Consider the following 17,566-nt stretch of genomic DNA (forward strand, 5'->3'; position numbering starts at 1 on the left):
CTTCATCAGTGGTTTGGATTATGGGATCAAGTGTACCTGGATGAAGTTTGTCAGCAATATCAAACTGAGTGAGCCAGTGGACACTTTGGAAGGGAGAGCCACTCTGCAGAATTAGGCTAACAAGAACCTTATGAAGTTCACTAAGTGCAAATGTAAGGTCCTGCACATGCAAAAATAATCCGGGAGAGCAGCAAAAGCTGGGGATCTACCTGGCTATGGAACAGCTCTATGGAAAGGGACTGGGGGTCCTGGTGCACAAGCAGCTCAGCTCAGTGTGAGCAGTTTGCTGCTGCAGCAAAGAAAGCCAATACAAGACTTAGCTGCATCAACACCAGGAAAGATAAAGTATCTATCCCACTCTACTCAGTTCTCACCTGGAATATTGCATTCAGTTGTGGTTGTTTCTTGTGCTATACAAGAAAGATGTGGATAGAGTGGTGAAGGTGTAGTAAAGGACAACAAAGATAGCCAAATTACTGGGTAGCCTGTCCTGTGAGGAAAGGGTGAGAAAACTGCATTTGTCCAGCTTGGAGAAAAGAAGGTTAGGCACACCTTATCACCATGTTCCTGTATTTAAAGGCTGGCAACTAAGAAGATGGAGATGCCCTGTTCATAAGGAGTCTTATGGAAAACTGAGGAGTGATGTGTGCAAGTTACACCTGGGAAGATCCAACTGGATGGAAAACTTTGCACAATGAGAGCCATTGGAATAATCTCTCCATTATGTATGAAGTGGTGGATTCCCCATCACTGGACACTTAAGATTCAGCTGGACAGAGTGATGGGCCATCTCATCCAGACTATGCATTTGCCAGCAAAGACTGGACCAGATGATCCTTGAGGTTCCTTCCAACTGGGAATGAGTCTTTAATAATTATCAGGATGTAAGATGACCAGTGATTGTCAGGTGCCCAAAACCTGACCAAAAGGGAGAAGTGTTAAAATCCTTCTGGTAGACAGCAAACATCCCTCTTCCTCTCTCTTGCTACCTAAGAGCAATCCATTGTTGCTCTAGTAATTCACAAATCTTTCTTTTTCAGCTGCAGAAGATGCTTGTTGCTCTGCTCTTCTCTTCATTTGTACAAGAAATTGCAAAAAAGTGGGAATTGCCTTACAGTTTGTCAGCATGCTGGTTCAATTCCTCAGCATCTACAAACATGTTTGGCTTGGCAGAGGAAACATTACTTGCTGTAAACAAAGTTTATCCCAGCAGTTCCCATAGTTACGGATGATTAGAAGAGCAATAAATGAGATTTCAAAAGAATTAAAGGAAGGAGAAAAGGTTGGTACAGATAATATTTGTAAGAGATCAATTATAATAATATAAAAATAATCAGACAGACTGAAAAATGAAATGTTAAAAAAGCAGTTAAAGAGGAAGTACCGTGAACTCCTGTTTAAAAGTAAAAATTTTATATATGACTAACATTTAAATAGACTAGAACATCTTTAAGGAAACAAAAAAAGTGGAAACAGCACTTTATATTCTAAACATATCTTATTTGATAGGTAGAAAAACAATTCCTTAGGAAAGGCATAAAAAGCTGGGAATGCCTGAGAAGAAAGAGAAGAAAGTGCAGCCACAGTCTATTGATACTGCAAACAGAGCAGACACCTCAACCATTTATTTCATTTTGCTCTAAGTTTTAATCTAACCTCCAGTTAAATAATTTTAAAAGAAGGTAATGCAGGCATCCTGAGGATTTCAAGGCTCAGCAGACACCAGCATATGCACACCTTCTTTGTTACACAAGATACTAAGTGGCAAATTTAGTGCTTCAGTCTTTCATTCAGTGCAGAGGGTTTCTGTTTCTTCCTAAAACAGGTTAAGAAGCAATCTGAAATCTCTTTCTGGAGGTTGGAGGATTTCTCTGAAAGGATCTGGAGTAATTCTGCGAACCTGGAAAATACAAAATGTTAATTGTTGTCGTTTCTGAAAGACACGCCAAGATGATATGTGAGTTACTTCCACCAATGTGCTCAGACCAATGTTTGCTAACCTGCCCTTATTCTTACTTTACCTGTTATATAATTATGTCAATGATATAATTATTTAAACTCAAGGAACTTCCAAACAAGTAAAGGTTACTTTAAAAGACTCAAATGCACCAGGAACTAGCTAGTCAGCTTAATTGAAAAAATAGAATAAAATGAGCCACATAGGGTTGCTCCCTTTTTTGGGGTTGTAAATTCAAGACAGAGCTGCATATTTTTATGAGAGCTTCATATTTTTTAAATATTTTTAAATGTACATTTTCAAATCTACTTTTTCTTCGCACAAAAAGATTATTAATTTCAGACCCGAAATAAAATTTGTCATGAGCAGTTCACCAGCATGCAACTGTGTTACTCTTCTAGCAGCTGCTAAAATATCTAGCCTATACACCACATACTCTTGCTATAGTTGCAAATATGTCAAAATATTAAAAAATAAATAAAAAAGAAAGATGATGAGATGAGACGAGAGGAGACAAAATCCTTTTTCTCCCATGTCATAACAAGAAAAAGAAGCTTCACAGGATTCCTACCCATAAGAGTTAGGACTACCTCAGAACAAGTGAGAATAAACTTCAAAACCAAATTCAAAAGATCCTGCCAAGACAACCTGTACTTCTCTTGTGCTGAGATGGCCCTCCCTAAGCACTACACTTTTTCACCGTATGATGGGTTAATAGATTTCATTGGCCTTTTACCTTTCAAGTCATTCTTCTTTGCCTACCTGTAATCAAAAATCCTTGACTGGTCCTTCTATGATTAGCAAAATCCACAGGAGTCAATGACTTCTTCTGAGGTGTGTCTCTCTGTAAAAAGGATATATATACCATTAGCTAATATATATTACTGTTAGTAATAATACACTTATCTACAGAAAGGGTTTGATCATGTTTTTATGATCTAGTCCAGTGGACTGGATCCTACCAAAGTGCAAAGCTCCAAACAGCACTAAAAGTGCACACTTCTAGCGCACAAACACACCCCCTTAAAACCTGAAAAAAATTTCTTCTTCATACAATAGTCCCACACCCTCCCCAAGACTTTTAGCATCCTCCTATCTACAGGTATAGGAATCCCTGTACATCAGAAGTCAGGAAAGACCCAGAAATGAGGTTCTCTGTAAACCAACAATGGGCACAAAAGAAAACCTCTTCCCTTTCCCATGTCTCTGCTTACACTGTAACATACCCTGAATGTATGAGTTGTGTTTGGTCTTGAAAATTGATTAACAGTAATAGTTCTTTCTCTGAGTGGCTGTTGCTCTGTCCTGCCAGCTACTGCACTTGACACTCTGCTATGAGTGTATCGTTCTTGATGCTGAGAGAATTAAAAAGAGCATTAAGAGAAAGCAGCAATTGAATAAGTTAAAATATTTTTTTCTGTTGACATACAAAAGTTCACAAGAAGCTAAGGAAAATATGTTTTCAATAACCAAAAGCACCAATTTACGTGTGCGCCTGTTTTTAAACAGATGCAAGACTGTTTCTATGCTGGCATGTTGTTATATCAACACAGAAATGTTGTTATATCAACGTGCCAATTTACTTTGATTCTGGTGATTTATTACTTCCCCAACCTTCAAAAATAGGCCAATATAAGATCTGGGTTTTTTCAGATGTTATCCTTTTCTACTTCATAATGTAAGTCAGCATAATTTTCTAATTCTTATAACCTAACATTAGTAAATAATACACTGAAAAGAGCTATTTAAATCCAGAAGCATGGAAGAGCAAGGTTACTATCTTTTTATCTTGTTGGCGCTCTAGCTTTTTTTTTTTTTTAAAACAGGCTTCTTTTCTGTTGTCAGAGAAGTCTTTCCACTATGATCTGTCTGTGACCTAAGGTTTTAAACTGCCTTCTCTTGCATTGTAATTGCACCCCAATGTAACACAGATTAGCATGTTAAAACTATGCATTAAATACAAACCAACACAAATTGTAAAATTACTCGTTTCAACCAGTGACACAGTGTAATTTATTTCTAAATAACTTGAAGTTCTTTACTGGGAAAAAATGAGCAGAACTTACAGAGCTCTGTTGCCTTCGAGGTACTGGACCATGTTGTTCAACACCCTCAGAATTTATTGGTGGTAACTTGTTCCGGGTTGCAGGTGCACGAGCAGGAGATAAATGATCCCAGCTGCCAACCCTAATGAATTTTAAGGGTTCCTCTTTTAGGAGCGTTCACATTACAGATTTCTTCATTGAAGTAATATGAAATTATTAAGTAGTACATTTCTTTATAAAGCTCATCTACAGAAACTAACAGCACCTAATACAGCAATAAAGAAGTAAAACAAACGCCTTTATTTTAAAAAGCATGGCTCTGCTTGCTTTCTTCTTCCCTCTGAATTCTACAAACAAATAAATAAATTAATCCTGGGTTAGTTCTTAACTATTTTGCAAAATCCTTCGGTGGTGAAATTTCAGTAAAGTTCTGAGAAAAGAAAAGAATAAAATTAAAAACTCACAATTTTGTCCCTTTAGGGATTTCATCAGTGGACATATTAGGAACTTCTGAGCAGGGTTGGTCAGAGGTGAGAGAAAATATCCTTGGTAGTTTCCTAGAGGATGCCAGCAGAGCCGGAGATAATGAGAGAACACTGTTATCAGAAATTTTCCCTGCCCTAGCATGTGCTGAATTCGGAGTGCTAGAGGCAATGTTATGCTGTTTGTCTTCTTGCTCACTCCTAGGGAAAGAAACAAGGAATGAGGATCAAGAAAAACAAGGGTTTAACAGTGCATTACTTCAACCTCTGCAAATTAGTATTGTATCAGTGATACACATAAAATCACTGCCTTTTTATCGTTTGTTTCTAATTCCAAGGTATTTTTCACATAATGTGAATTATGTAGTATTTTTTAAATGTCAATGTCACCTACTGTATTTTTTCTGCAGTGGCAGCATGCCTCTGTTGGAGCGGTTTTGCTTGAATTGTCATCACACCGTTCAGATCATTACAGAGGTTGCTGGAGAAACGCTGAACCTATTAAAAACAAAACTATTAAAAATATTTTATTTATAAAAAATGAAAGTCTTAAACCTAACTGTTTTAGAAGGAAGATCTCAAAAGGGACATAGTTAAGAGGTATTTTACTTGTTTTTTACAGAAGTTCCTTTTAAGATGGTTCAGTATAATTCTCAGGAGTAGATGGGAAAACTATGCTTTTTTCTTTTGCTGATCTTAAACAGATTTTTATAAACACAACTTGTGTAATTAGTTACTGAATTGCAACTCAATTTAAAATATAAATTTCAGTTGAAGCCAGAGATTGATTCTTCAAACTTTCCATTTTCCCTCAGTACAGGGGCATGATTTACCAAAGCATTTTATTTCTCCTAGCTGCTGGGACTGCTACAGAACAAAGTACACCTATGGAGAGTATCAAGACTGCTGTGCTATCTTTCCTGTGTTCCTTATCTCACTGCTTAGCAAGCATGAAAAAAGAGCTGATGGAAGAAAATGAAGTCACGTGAAGTCAACAGAGAGAGACAGGAGAGAAAGAATCAAACAGAAGCAGTGTCTAAAAAAGAAAACAAATGTGCAAAAAACATGAATCAGGAGAGAGAGGGAGGAGACAGCAAGCAGGACAAAATAGTACATTTTATCAATATAAGCATGAGCTTCTACAAAGACAGGTAAGGCCTTGCTGGTGGATGTACTGCAGAATCCCCTTTCACAAGAGGCAAAGCAAAAGAAGGAATGGGAGTCTGAAACTCGCAATGTTGTGAGAAAAGCGCTTCAAGTTGCGACTTCACATCCCAATTTGTCTTCTTAATTCTACCATGAAGAAATTACTGGATCACAATAAAAGCAGAATTAGTTTTCAAGGACAGAATAGAATTTAACAAGATTTTGCAAATCAAAGGCAGCAATATCCTAGTGATAAACTGTACGTTTAAGGGCCACCAAAGGAAAATGAGTGACAATAAACAAAAAATGAACATTAAATTAAACTTCATTTTAAACTAGATTACTTGAAGTACACTTAATTGGTATAAAGAAAAAAAACATAAAGGAAAGAGGAAATAAAGAAAAAGAGCATTTTCAAGTTTTAATCAAGATAGTCTAAAGTTTGAAGAAAAAATAACATTTGACAGAAAGGTTTGTTTTCTTTTTACCTGTGATGAAACAGAATGAGCCCCAAAAGATACACTTCGTGCTTCAGAGCCTCTGGAAAGAGGAATCGTCCCAGCATCTGCTGTGATACGAATGACTGGCAAATGCTGCATTTTTGCTGTAACTGTTTTCAGTTTTTCTATTTGTTGGTCACACTCTGCACAACAGCAAAAAAAAGTAGAGGGAATAAGCAATATTTTCTATGTTTACCAGCCATAATTTCTTGGGGTTCAAACAATATTACACTACACAGTAAATAAAGACTTTCACATAACTTTACGTTTCCATGCTATTTAAAAACCTAACATAAATGATGGGCTTTTGAAAGCATTTCCATTTGTCTATGCTTTCTCTGACACTGACATACAAGCTGGCCATATAGGCAGATTTGGAGGTCGCTGTTTAAGCAAATACAGCTTAGACCTTTGAAATGTTGTCTAAAAATCCCCAGAGCTTTTCCTTTTTAAGTAGTAAAGAAAAAAAATTATATATATATATTATCTATTGATACTAGCCTTGTCTGACAGCAGCTAAACACTGTTTCATTTTGGGTATATGGTACCATCTTATTTCTATTATAAACCCAAATTATTTTCCTTCCTAGTTGAAATACTAGCTCTTTTTAATAAGCTTATGACCTTCAAAAATATCAAAGGACAAACCTATCATGATACTGCTAAATGATCCTTCCTAAAGTATAATACTGAGAGCTAAACAACTCACTTGTGGTGTCAAAAGAACTTTTAAATTACAGTAAAACCGGAAATGTTAATTTCTGGTGCTCTAAGCATTCAGAGAAATTTTGCCATTTCTCACTTTGTTATATTTTTATATTTGAGGCTGAGTGTACCTTACGTTAGAGGTAATTTCCAAGACCCACTCCTCAGGTATTCTTCTGTTACTTCTGTCCTTTTAAAATGCATTGAAAGAACTGAAATTTCCCTCAGCTTCCAAAGACAACGCATGCATACTAAATCGATTTTCACTTCTACCTGATTTTCCTAGCTTTTCCTTTTCCTCACTACAGTCTGTTAGAATATGAAAACATAAAATAAAATTCTATGTGTCACCTTTTCTTCATCCTATAGCAAAGTCATGAACTCCTGCACACCAGCAAGATTTTCTATCTCACTTTAACATTCCGATTACCCAAGGGTTCTTTTTATTAATAAAGCTTAAACAGTGAGGACTAGGAGACTGATTCCTAGGTTCCAGATCACATTGTCAGTGATCCCCTGACTAATGATGACTAACAGCATCAATTTGCATCTTCACAACAGTGATTAATGTTTTTCTTTTTTTAAACATGCTCTCTTGTAATGAAGCTGTTTCAGTCAGTATTTTTCTTTTTTACACCTCTCATACAAAACTCTCTGAAAATTAGGAAGAAAGTTTTATTTTAGGGGCATGTGTGTGCACACATTCTCATGGCAAAGTGGTACATATGTTACAGTTCTACAGCACTACTTAACTAAAGCTTGGAAAATTTGCTTAATTTAAGGGGATAGGGAAGGATGACTTTTCTGAATTAGACTGGACAAATACTATATTTTCAAATGAAAATACCAAATACCTGGGATACTAGTTTCCCAATTTTTTTTAATCAGTTCCTCCAATATTCCAATGACATTGCTCCAGACATGATCAAATACTTCAGAAGCCACAGCATCTTTGATACAGGCATTGGGAGAAACAGGGGGAATGCCACGCTTACACCTCTTCTCAGAAAGACGCACTTTCTTTTGTTCCCAAATCTCATCCTCACTAATAAAGGAAACAAATTTAAAAGAATTCCCACGGGAACTGACTTCCCCCTCCTCCCTCCTTCATAGAGAAACACACATATGGAATAAAAGGCAGTCAGCTGGAGATAACCAAAAAATTCAAACTCAAATTCACCCCATGGAAGAGAACCTATCAAATACATATACTGATTTCTTTTTCATTTGCTTACCATTGAAAAATTTAAAAATCCCATTATGACATTACAAGAGGAAGATCTACAAGTACAGGAAAAAGTTTTATACGTGCCACATAGTCATCTGAGACTAAATCCTATGCTTTTTACAGTAACATAGGCAACATCTGTTGTATTTGTCAAGAGGACTCTCACACAAGAAATTGCTTTCTCAGAATGTCCTGTGTACCTGCACACATCTGTAATTTTCCACCATTGATCAAAGATGAAACAATTTTAAAGAATTTCTGCAGTATGACAAGAATAGTAGAGCCCACAGCCTTACACATACCTTCTTCCTCTACACTATAGTAAGGACAGTTACACTTTTTAATTTTTTTTCTATTTCCTCTGTATCTAGGGAAGCATGTTTTAGCAACATTTCCTAACTCTAACACACCCTCTCAGGAAGAAACCTTCTTCTTTTTTAATGCCATCATGTTCTTTTTTAAGGATTTTTTTTTTTTAGATCAAAAAGATGATTCCAAATTCCTACCGGTTTCATACTACTTCCCTTTCTCTTTTCTGTCACTTCTTCACGTTTTCCTCAAACCACACTGCATAATTCTTAACTGTACGTGAGATGTGGCTGAGTGGTCCAACTCACAAAATGACCAAGTTGTTCTCCTGTCAGGCTTTTTAACACCTAATGTTTTAATTATGGAGAACAAGGTATTTCAGAATTGAAGGAAACAAGAAGCATATGAAGGAAACAAAAGAGAGAAACATACCTTCAGAAAAGTCTCCCTCGCAAATTAAGTCTGCTTACTTAGTAAAAAAAAAAAAAAAAAGAGAGAAGACTACTGAGAGCATTCTTAAACCTAAACGCTTCCTAAAAAGGCAGCAACTCCAGCCTTCTCTTTCAAAAAGAGCCCTGAAAGGGTCTCTGTCTGGTTCCTTAGGTTTTCAGAACAACCATGTCTTTGTTCTGAGTGTGCATAAGGCCTTGGCACAAAAAGCTGTGTTTTGTGCCCAATGAATCCTACCTAAGTTTTCCCCTTTTAGAGGCCTTTTAGAAAACAGCACATGATGATCTTTCATCCAGTCAGTAGCCTAGCTGCTGGAACACTCAACTGGCTCGCAGAAAACCTAGGCTGCACTGTCAAGAAGATGACTGAATGACCCTCACAAGAGTGCTCTAAATGCAGGCTGTAACCTGCAGCTCTCCTCACAAAGCTGCTATACTCTGCACAGAAAGAATTTAAGACTCATTAGGGCAGACAGTGACACCACAGTGTAATGACACTAAACAACCTGATGCTCTAGGCACGCACTTGAGGAGAAGGGATGCCTTCATTCTACCTCATCTCAAAATTAAATATTAATTTTATTGAATCACCATGCATCAAATACCTCAAAACAACTAGTGGTTAAGACACATTCCTCTGAAATGGGAGATCTGAGCTTTAAACCACTAGACAGTCAACACACCTAATCTTCCAAATGCCCAGTGAGTGTTCTGACCACTGCTACTGAACACAGGGACAGAAGGAACTATATCTTACACAAGAGTAACACAGTTTATGAACCCTGACTCAGTTCATTGATAATTTTTCATTACATTCTTCAAAAATACATATATCTGTTATTTACAGTTCCTTGTTGTCAAAGGCAAGGTATTCCTCTATTTTTCCATCCTCATCATAAATTTCTTCTTCCAGGAAGGAATACATGACTGAGTCTGAAGCAGAAATCCTAGTGGAACTTGACTCCAGTGATGTATGTATTGGAGATGCTGTTGGGATCAGTTTAGAGCCTAAGATGCAGAGCCTGAAAAAAGCATTAAGAATATTAGAATTAAACATTCAAAGAAAGGAGAAAGTGCATTTTTATTATACTGACATGTTTCAGCAGTACAAAAGTAATATTTATATGTGCTTCTGAAGGGGGAAGATCAAAGCAAAAACTTTAAAAAATTAACATACTCTTTTATATGACCAGTACATTCAAGGAGGCCAGGCATACACTTAGTATCTACATGGGCATCATTTCTGCTCTGAATATGCTGAACACCTTCATCCTTTGGCACTAGGAGCTGCTTTCCTAAAACCCTGAATAAAAAGGAGAGAACAAGCAGTATCATAGATGGAAACCTTAGCCATATGCAAATATCCAGAATACAAACACCTACAAACAGCAGGCAATGCAAAAGCACAACTAACATCTGCTATGATGGGCCAGAGCCTTGTGTATTACCTTAATATTGCCTAGTATTTAAGTCATCAAAGTTAAGCTGATTTACACAAGATGATATTCTATTTTATAAATTTTAAAAGCAAATAATAAAACTTGTTAGATTGTTCTAAAGGCAGACTTTGGAAGAATACTTTCTTTCTTATAAAAAAACTCTGTAAGATATATTTAAAAATGGATGCAGAAGACAAATAACATCTGCTGTGACTTCACTTATCCAACTCCAGTATCCATCAATGTGAGTAAAAGTGCTAACCAAAAATGTTTACATGGAAAGTTAAGGCTACAGTTAAAGTTCAGAAAACGTGCAAACTCCAACACAATGTAGAGAAGAAGAGAAAAAAGGTGAAAGCAACTCTAAAAAAATACACACAACATTATATAATGAAATAATTTCTGAACAACTTTACCTGCAATCATTTTATTAATCAAAATTAAGGGCATCAGTTGCTAAAGCACTGATTTAAAGTCCAGATTTACTGAACAACTACGGCACAGCTCAGTCCCAGAGATACATATTTGAATGCACAAGTGTGGCTGATGCCCAAACCATAAGAGGATACCCCAAAAATTCAAATTAGAATTGTAACTGATTAAAACTACTACTAGCAAGAATTTCCTTACCTTATGTGAGGAAATTGTTCAACCCAATCTGCACATTCTTCCTGCAGGTGCTTTGTTTGGGAGGTCACTTTTCCTTCAAACAGCATTTCATCAATCTCCCAAAACAACTGATGCACTCTCTGGGTGTTGGCTTTATCAAATTCCTATATATTATAAAGTTAACAGTTGTTAGCAAATATGCATGCATACTAAAATTTCCATGATATTTAAAGAACAGAACAACGTGTATCAACTTGGCTGAGCGTATCAGAATGCATGTTCAGACTATATATTCTGGACACAATTTATATACCACAATGCAAAAAAACCCCGAAAACCACAACACCAAAATATCCCATATAGCTGGGAACTGAACAAGTTGATTTATCAAAAACGATCAACACTGCACTTCTTTGACATTAACATGTAACATATAGCTGCTGAGAATTAGCCCTATACATTTAAAAAAAATAAAAACAACCAAAAAAACCCCCACAGTTTTAAGTTGTTTGAACACCCAGCCAGCTCCCTGTGCCAATGTGAAGCACACATACTGCATCTCTGGCACCCAGGACACCAAAGCTCCCTGCTCTTTCAACAACTGCTCTTCTTCCTCCTTTCTAAGTACAAGAGCTAAGAGGACAAAGAGGGGGCACCTTACACCTGCGTGACTAGTCTAGTGCTTAGGAAACAGCTGTCAGTGTGAGAAATGCCCTTCCATACTTCTTCACTGAACCTACAACTCAGTGCAACTAGACACTAAGTTAACACAAAGGCAAATGAAAATAGTAGAGAAGTGCCTGATTTTATCCAGTGATGTGGAGACAAGCATTTGGCTGAGGGTTCCTCAGCTGGGGCACTATTTGTAATGACATTTGCCACTAACGTTAGATACTTTGATACACTAAAAAAAATTATAAAACTCAAGGCCCAAATCATGCTTGTTCACTTCCAGCTGAATGCCTCAAAACACTTGAGGCTACAGAAGGGATCAAACTGAAAAGGAATGAGAAAATAACTCTCACACAGGTTACTGTAATATTCAGAGTCAGGCTTTCTCCTGAAGGCCCTCTGGCAGCAACAGATGGGGTCAGTACCTAAATGTTAGGGCATTATGCAAAAAAAGAATATGGCAGAACTACCACTATCAGCCAAGGAAGGCTTTCTGAAATGAAAGTGGCAGCAACTGCAACACTTTTGGATTTATTTAATACTGCCAGCCTGCATCAGGTATGCCTCAGAGGTCAGCTTTGGTAACAGATGCAACCCCTCTCTGCATCATCTACAAAAAATAACTGAGTTTATGTTAAAGCTAAATATTTACCAAGACTGGGAAATTTATATGCATGTTCATAGATGTACTTTATAACTGAAAACACCGATAACAGTTCAATTTAGACACTGCCTGCACTATACACTGTTTGAAAAGACATGTTTTATCATTTGTTTGGATTCAGAAACCTAAGCCTACCTTCTTTCATAAAACAGCTTTGTTTTCCCCAAACTTCATAATTTATAATTTTATTCCATTTTTCTTTGTTACATATTAGCTGCACCAATACCAACTTACAATCAAAACTATTTTTAAAATATTTAATTAATACACTTATTCATTAGGCTACAATGGATGAGGTGCTGCATGTCCAACATCAGTAAAAACTAATATTTTCTACAATATTTACAGAAAGGGTACTGTAAAAGTTTCTGTGACATACATCATCCCTCCAGGAGTAAACCGAACTTCTTTCAGTAGACAAACTAGTAGTATAGCTGTTTATTCCAGACCAAGAATTATTCAACTCCGTGGGTGTTGTACAACCATTAGATGAAAGTGATGAAAGTGTCTCACTGAAAAGAAGACATTAATTAAATTGAAGAACACAATTATTTTCTGTAAAAACATCTTTTAAATAAAGCAACCTATCAAGTAAGTGGTGCAAGCAGGTACTTTAAAGTAGAGTGAATACATTCTCCTATTAGTACCATTTACTGCCTTAAAGGCAACTCCTTCTACACGACTATGTTTTTACATGCATATACACCATTGCAACTGTATGGCACTCTAAAATATGCATATGAATGTATGTATTTGAATATAATTATATGCATGTATCTGTATTTCCAGCTCGAACAATTATTTTGGTTCCTCCACGTCAGCTACTGATCACATGAAAAACACATGAAAGATAACATAAGCTTTCTATAACTCTTTCACATTAGAAGCTACCACAAGAAAACTTTTGCAAAACTAAGCACAAGATCTCTACAAACGTTTCAAATAGCACTGAGTTACAGGTCTCCATGCAGTGTTTTTATGTTAATAAATCTGGTGCACTTTAAAATTTGAACTGCAGCAACTCAAGCCCCCGAAAGTTCTAGCTGGTCCTTGCCAGCTACCACCCACCCCAGGATGCAGGGAAAGCAGTGGCAATTGGACGTGCAGGCCAGGCAAATCCTAACCAGTGTCATCTGGAACGAAATTTACTGAAAGTTAACTAATCTGTAAAAATGGTGAGCATGATTTCAATTTAATAATGAAATCTGATTTCCATTCCAGACCTAATCAGTGCCCTCTACGATAGTCTTATAATAATCCATATCATAAACTAGGAATAAAGTTCAAACCCTTTGAATAAAGTTCAAACAGCAGGCTACGTCAATTTGTATTCCGCATTATATTGTGCAATAGCTATTATCCATTAGAATGACCGGAAGAATGATTAGTGAAAATTTATTTCAATCTGGAAATATCTAAGTCAAAAGTGAGTTAATTAAGTATCATTTCAGAAGTGCATGCATACCAGGTATAATTGTCAATGGCTTCTTGCACATTTCTTGCAAAAACTGATGGAAGAGACACTCCACTTTTTCCAGAGAGACACCGATTTGGGGAACCTCTGGCAAGTCCCTTCCTATAGACACAGAAACATAACATTCCATCATTTTAAATACAGTTACTTCACATCTCTACTAGAAGCAGAGGTGAGGAGGGCAGGGGAAAGGAGGAGAGGAGGAAGAGAACTACTCTGATGAATTTTTCAATCCTATTCATCAAGACAAATATTTGCTTGAAGCAAACTACCTTGTTTTAAAATAGTTTTTATTTCCCTCACTTATAAAGGTATGCTTCCAAAAAAATGTACTTTTGAGACTTCTTTTACTCCATTGCCATCCTCCTTGGATTTTGCAGTTCAAACTTGCAGGAAGCACACATAAATGAAGCAGCACTTCACTACTGCAACAACAAAGGCACAAACCAGTAATTGCCCATACAACCGTTTAATGAAGGAATTTTTTTTTCCTTTGTTTGCAGGGGTGTGGCTTTTTGTTGGGTTTTTTTTTGTTTCTTTAGGTGGAAACTGTTTATGATTACACAACTGCTCATAATTACATATTACATTCGATGAATGAAGTTGGCTTATTAATATGCTAAACTCACCTCTTCAGAACATACGCAGATGTTTGAAAGTGTTCCTTGGAAATACAACAACAGATTGCTTCACCTATTTTCACGCCATAAAACCCTCACAGTATGAATGCATTGAAGTGCATTCATGAATAAGTAACCACAAGAAAACAGCTCAAGAATTCACAGTTCAAGAATTTTCTTCATTTCTTTACACAAGAACTGTAGATTAGCCCTGCAACAGTTAGGATTGCTCTGTCTTCTTTCTATCCTTTCTGATATTTATCTTGTCATTATACATAGTACAAAGACACACGTGACAAAATCTAACTCCCCACTTAAATAGACCAGATCACATATCCTACTGCTATGTCTTGGTTAAAGAAGACAACAGAAACCTATCATAAGTTTGAATTTCTCACGGGGGAAGGCCTTAAATTTTAAATTATTGGGGACTGGTTCAACAGCAGTGGAAAGCAGTTCCATGTATCATATCCATGTTTCATATCCTGTATCTTCCCCAGGCATCTGCTTTTGGCCAGTAAGCACCAAGAGGCTCTATAAATATTCATGAAGTCCAGGCCCATGACTTGAATTTCATTTTGTCCTAACACCAAGATCTATCTCCCAGGAAGTAACGGTGAGCTCACAGTCCATCTTCTACATGGAATGTTTCCTTCTGCTCCTGTACATCCCTCTCTAACATTTGCCATGTTATTGCTCAGGCAGCCTTATAAGGTCTTTCCATTTTTTCCCAGCTGACCCTTGTTCTTAGTATTTTTCCACAACTTAATAGCACCACCAAGGTTTCACACTTCACTGCTCTTTACCTGCTCAAACTGCCCAGGTCAAACTCCCATGAAAAACCACTGGAGGAGAAAACCATTTACTGTTACCTTCTGCTTATTAATATCCAAACTAAACTTCGCCTAGCGCAACTTCAGGCTGTGTCCTCTTGTCTGGATGAGAAGTGGAGCAAAGCAGTGTTTCTGCCGCATTTTTCCACTGCATGTTGTTGTACTATGTCTCCTGACTCCTTGGATCACATGCCATTAGACGCGCCAGGAAATTATTGCAATAAGATAAAACGAAAGGAAAAACCCCTCCCAGCACATCTATAGCATCACTTCCCCTGCGCTAGCAACCGAAAGCCAGAAGCTGGAGCAGCTCCCGGCTTCTCACCGCAAGCTCCTCAGCGACGGCCACTCAATGGGATCAACAACACCGCGGCAGCGCTCCCGCCGCGCCGGCAGGACGGCAGACGGGCCACAGCCCCCGGCCCCGCGGCCGCACGCACCTCAGCACCGGCAGCCCCCGGCCCCTCAGCCGCACTCACCCCAGCACCGGCGGCCCCCGGTCACAGCCTCACTAACCCCAGCACCGGCGGCCCCCGGTCACAGCCTCACTAACCCCAGCACCGGCGGCCCCCGGTCACAGCCTCACTAACCCCAGCACCGGCGGCCCCCGGTCACAGCCTCACTAACCTCAGCACCGGCGGCCCCCGGTCACAGCCTCACTCACCCCAGCACCGGCGGCCCCCGGTCACAGCCTCACTCACCCCAGCACCGGCGGCCCCCGGTCACAGCCTCACTCACCCCAGCACCGGCGGCCCACGGCCCCGCGGCCGCACGCACCCGGCACCGGCGGCCCCCGGCCCCGCGGCCGCACTCACCCCAGCACCGGCAGCCCCCAGTCACAGCCTTACTCACCCCAGCACCACCAGCCCTCGGTGACAGCCGCCCAGCGGGCCGGCGCCCCTCGCCCTGCGCATGGAGGCGCGGCGGGCGCCCCTCGCACCGCCCCCGCGGCGGCAGCGCGGCCAGCTCCGGCCCGCCCGCACCCAGGCCCGTTCCAGCGCCCGCTCCCCGCGCCGCGCCACGCCCTGCGGCAAGGCCTCGCACCCCTCCGGGCCTCCCCCCAAAAACCTAAAGCATCCGCCTGGGCGAGAGCGGTGCAATCTCCTCATCTTTCGCCTCGCAGTACGCAGCCAAAGAATGCCGAGCTTGGTCTTTCTGACCAGAGGTGGCTTCCCTCGCCTTCGTAGATGAACAAAGGTTACATGATGGTGGCCAACTACAAAAAGATTTTCCCTTGTTAATTGAGTTCTCCGAACTACCCCAGTGCACATCACCGATCCTCCTCAGCACGGATGCCAGGGCAGAGCATAGACTGTCAGCTGCAGATTTACACTAGCTCCAGTAATCCACTAGCACCATGCATTCTAGCTCCAGAATAGAAAAACTTTGGCATTTTGCACATTTTGCAGAAAGCCTCTCTTAAAGGAGGAAGCAGATTTCCTCATAAGCAAGAATAAAATACAAGAACGAGAAAATAAAAGGAGAGGCAACATTAAATATGCTGAAAATTAAGACTGAAAAAGCAAGGCATGTGAAGCCTCACCAGGCCTCACTCAGGAAAACAAACAGCAGCATTTAAATGACATTTAAAGTTTCATAACCAAACAAAATATTACTCACTAAGAAAGGTTTATAGAAAACACCCAATATTTGTTCTCTGATAATATTTTTTTTAACCTGTTTGGTAAGAAAAGTTCCGCATTCCTCAAAGCCCCATTCTTCTGTGTCAGTAAATCATTAAGAAACTGCATGTGTAATAACAACTTTCCTTGTCCTTAGCAATCATTCTTCTATAGGAGCAGGTTTGTCCAACATCTCAGACACATGCACACACACGAAAAGAGAGTCCTCTGTAAGAAAAACTTATCCAAGCAGATGAAATCTAGAATAGCAAGTTATGTCCTGGTTAAGAAAATGCAATTTTAACCTTCCACCTTCTCTTACATTTCCACAGTGTAGAGACCAAGAGCAAGAGTTAAATTTTGTGCAACACTTTTGGAAGGCTTTTTTGTCATTGCAGCAACAAGATTCAGCCATTGGTCACTCCCACACCTTACCACCACAAAACCCCATTATATCATTTGCATTTCTCTAAACCAAGCCCTTTCCAACCAACACAATGATAATTATATGGATAAGTATTTGTGAAGGAGTATATTATTAGTACTAATACTACTTCCATGACTTTACCTTGGAACTGGAGAGAACTATCCAAGGACATGCCAAAAGGCTTTCAGCCAGAAGAGTTTAGAGAAGTCAACTGACATAGAAAAATGCTAACTTTATTTTCTGTCTTTCATGCTATGAGACCTCTTTAACAAATGATTCAAAGTCTATTCTGTAGCCATAGTCCCTGATAGAAAATACTTATTATGCATTGCTCCCTTGCCAATGTAGAATATCCTAATCTCTAATTGAGCTGCTGCCTTGTTGT

The 17,566-nt window shown here is 38.9% G+C and overlaps 1 protein-coding gene across 7 annotated transcripts; it reads right to left on the minus strand.

The window, feature by feature from the left end:
* Nucleotides 1-1,391: 1,391 nt before the first annotated feature.
* Nucleotides 1,392-16,407, minus strand: FAM149A (family with sequence similarity 149 member A). Of its 7 annotated transcripts, XM_014889706.2 has the most exons (16): nt 16,201-16,407; nt 15,172-15,311; nt 14,309-14,343; nt 13,671-13,781; nt 12,585-12,717; nt 10,891-11,033; nt 9,999-10,124; nt 9,667-9,843; nt 7,690-7,880; nt 6,119-6,273; nt 4,879-4,982; nt 4,467-4,685; nt 4,024-4,144; nt 3,184-3,312; nt 2,720-2,801; nt 1,392-1,900 (listed from the first exon to the last, which is right to left on the minus strand). In XM_014889706.2, exons 6-16 carry the CDS (start codon nt 10,974-10,976, stop codon nt 1,827-1,829), a joined length of 1,464 nt encoding a protein of 487 aa, XP_014745192.1. In that variant the 5' UTR covers nt 10,977-11,033; nt 12,585-12,717; nt 13,671-13,781; nt 14,309-14,343; nt 15,172-15,311; nt 16,201-16,407; the 3' UTR covers nt 1,392-1,826. The 7 variants fall into 7 exon arrangements, with proteins under 7 accessions (XP_014745192.1, XP_088019605.1, XP_014745194.2 ...); XM_088163479.1 differs by lacking the exon at nt 14,309-14,343; XM_014889708.2 differs by lacking the exons at nt 14,309-14,343; nt 15,172-15,311; nt 16,201-16,407 and adding an exon at nt 15,985-16,102.
* Between the last annotated feature and the right edge of the window lie 1,159 nt (nt 16,408-17,566).

Source organism: Sturnus vulgaris, chromosome 4 (genome assembly GCF_052056855.1).
Source record: "Sturnus vulgaris isolate bStuVul1 chromosome 4, bStuVul1.hap1, whole genome shotgun sequence".
Classification (NCBI taxonomy): Eukaryota; Metazoa; Chordata; class Aves; order Passeriformes; family Sturnidae; genus Sturnus; species Sturnus vulgaris.

Excerpts from the sequence above, each read along its gene's own strand:
- FAM149A (XM_014889708.2), bottom strand. The coding sequence starts at position 16,046 with ATGCGCAGGGCGAGGGGCGCCGGCCCGCTGGGCGGCTGTCACCGAGGG. Across the intron at positions 4,686-4,878 it reads GCCACTGCAGAAAAAATACA|GAGTGAGCAAGAAGACAAAC; the intron begins GTAGGTGACATT and ends TTCTTTCCCTAG. Across the intron at positions 1,901-2,719 it reads TCAAGGATTTTTGATTACAG|GTTCGCAGAATTACTCCAGA; the intron begins GTAGGCAAAGAA and ends TGTATTTTCCAG.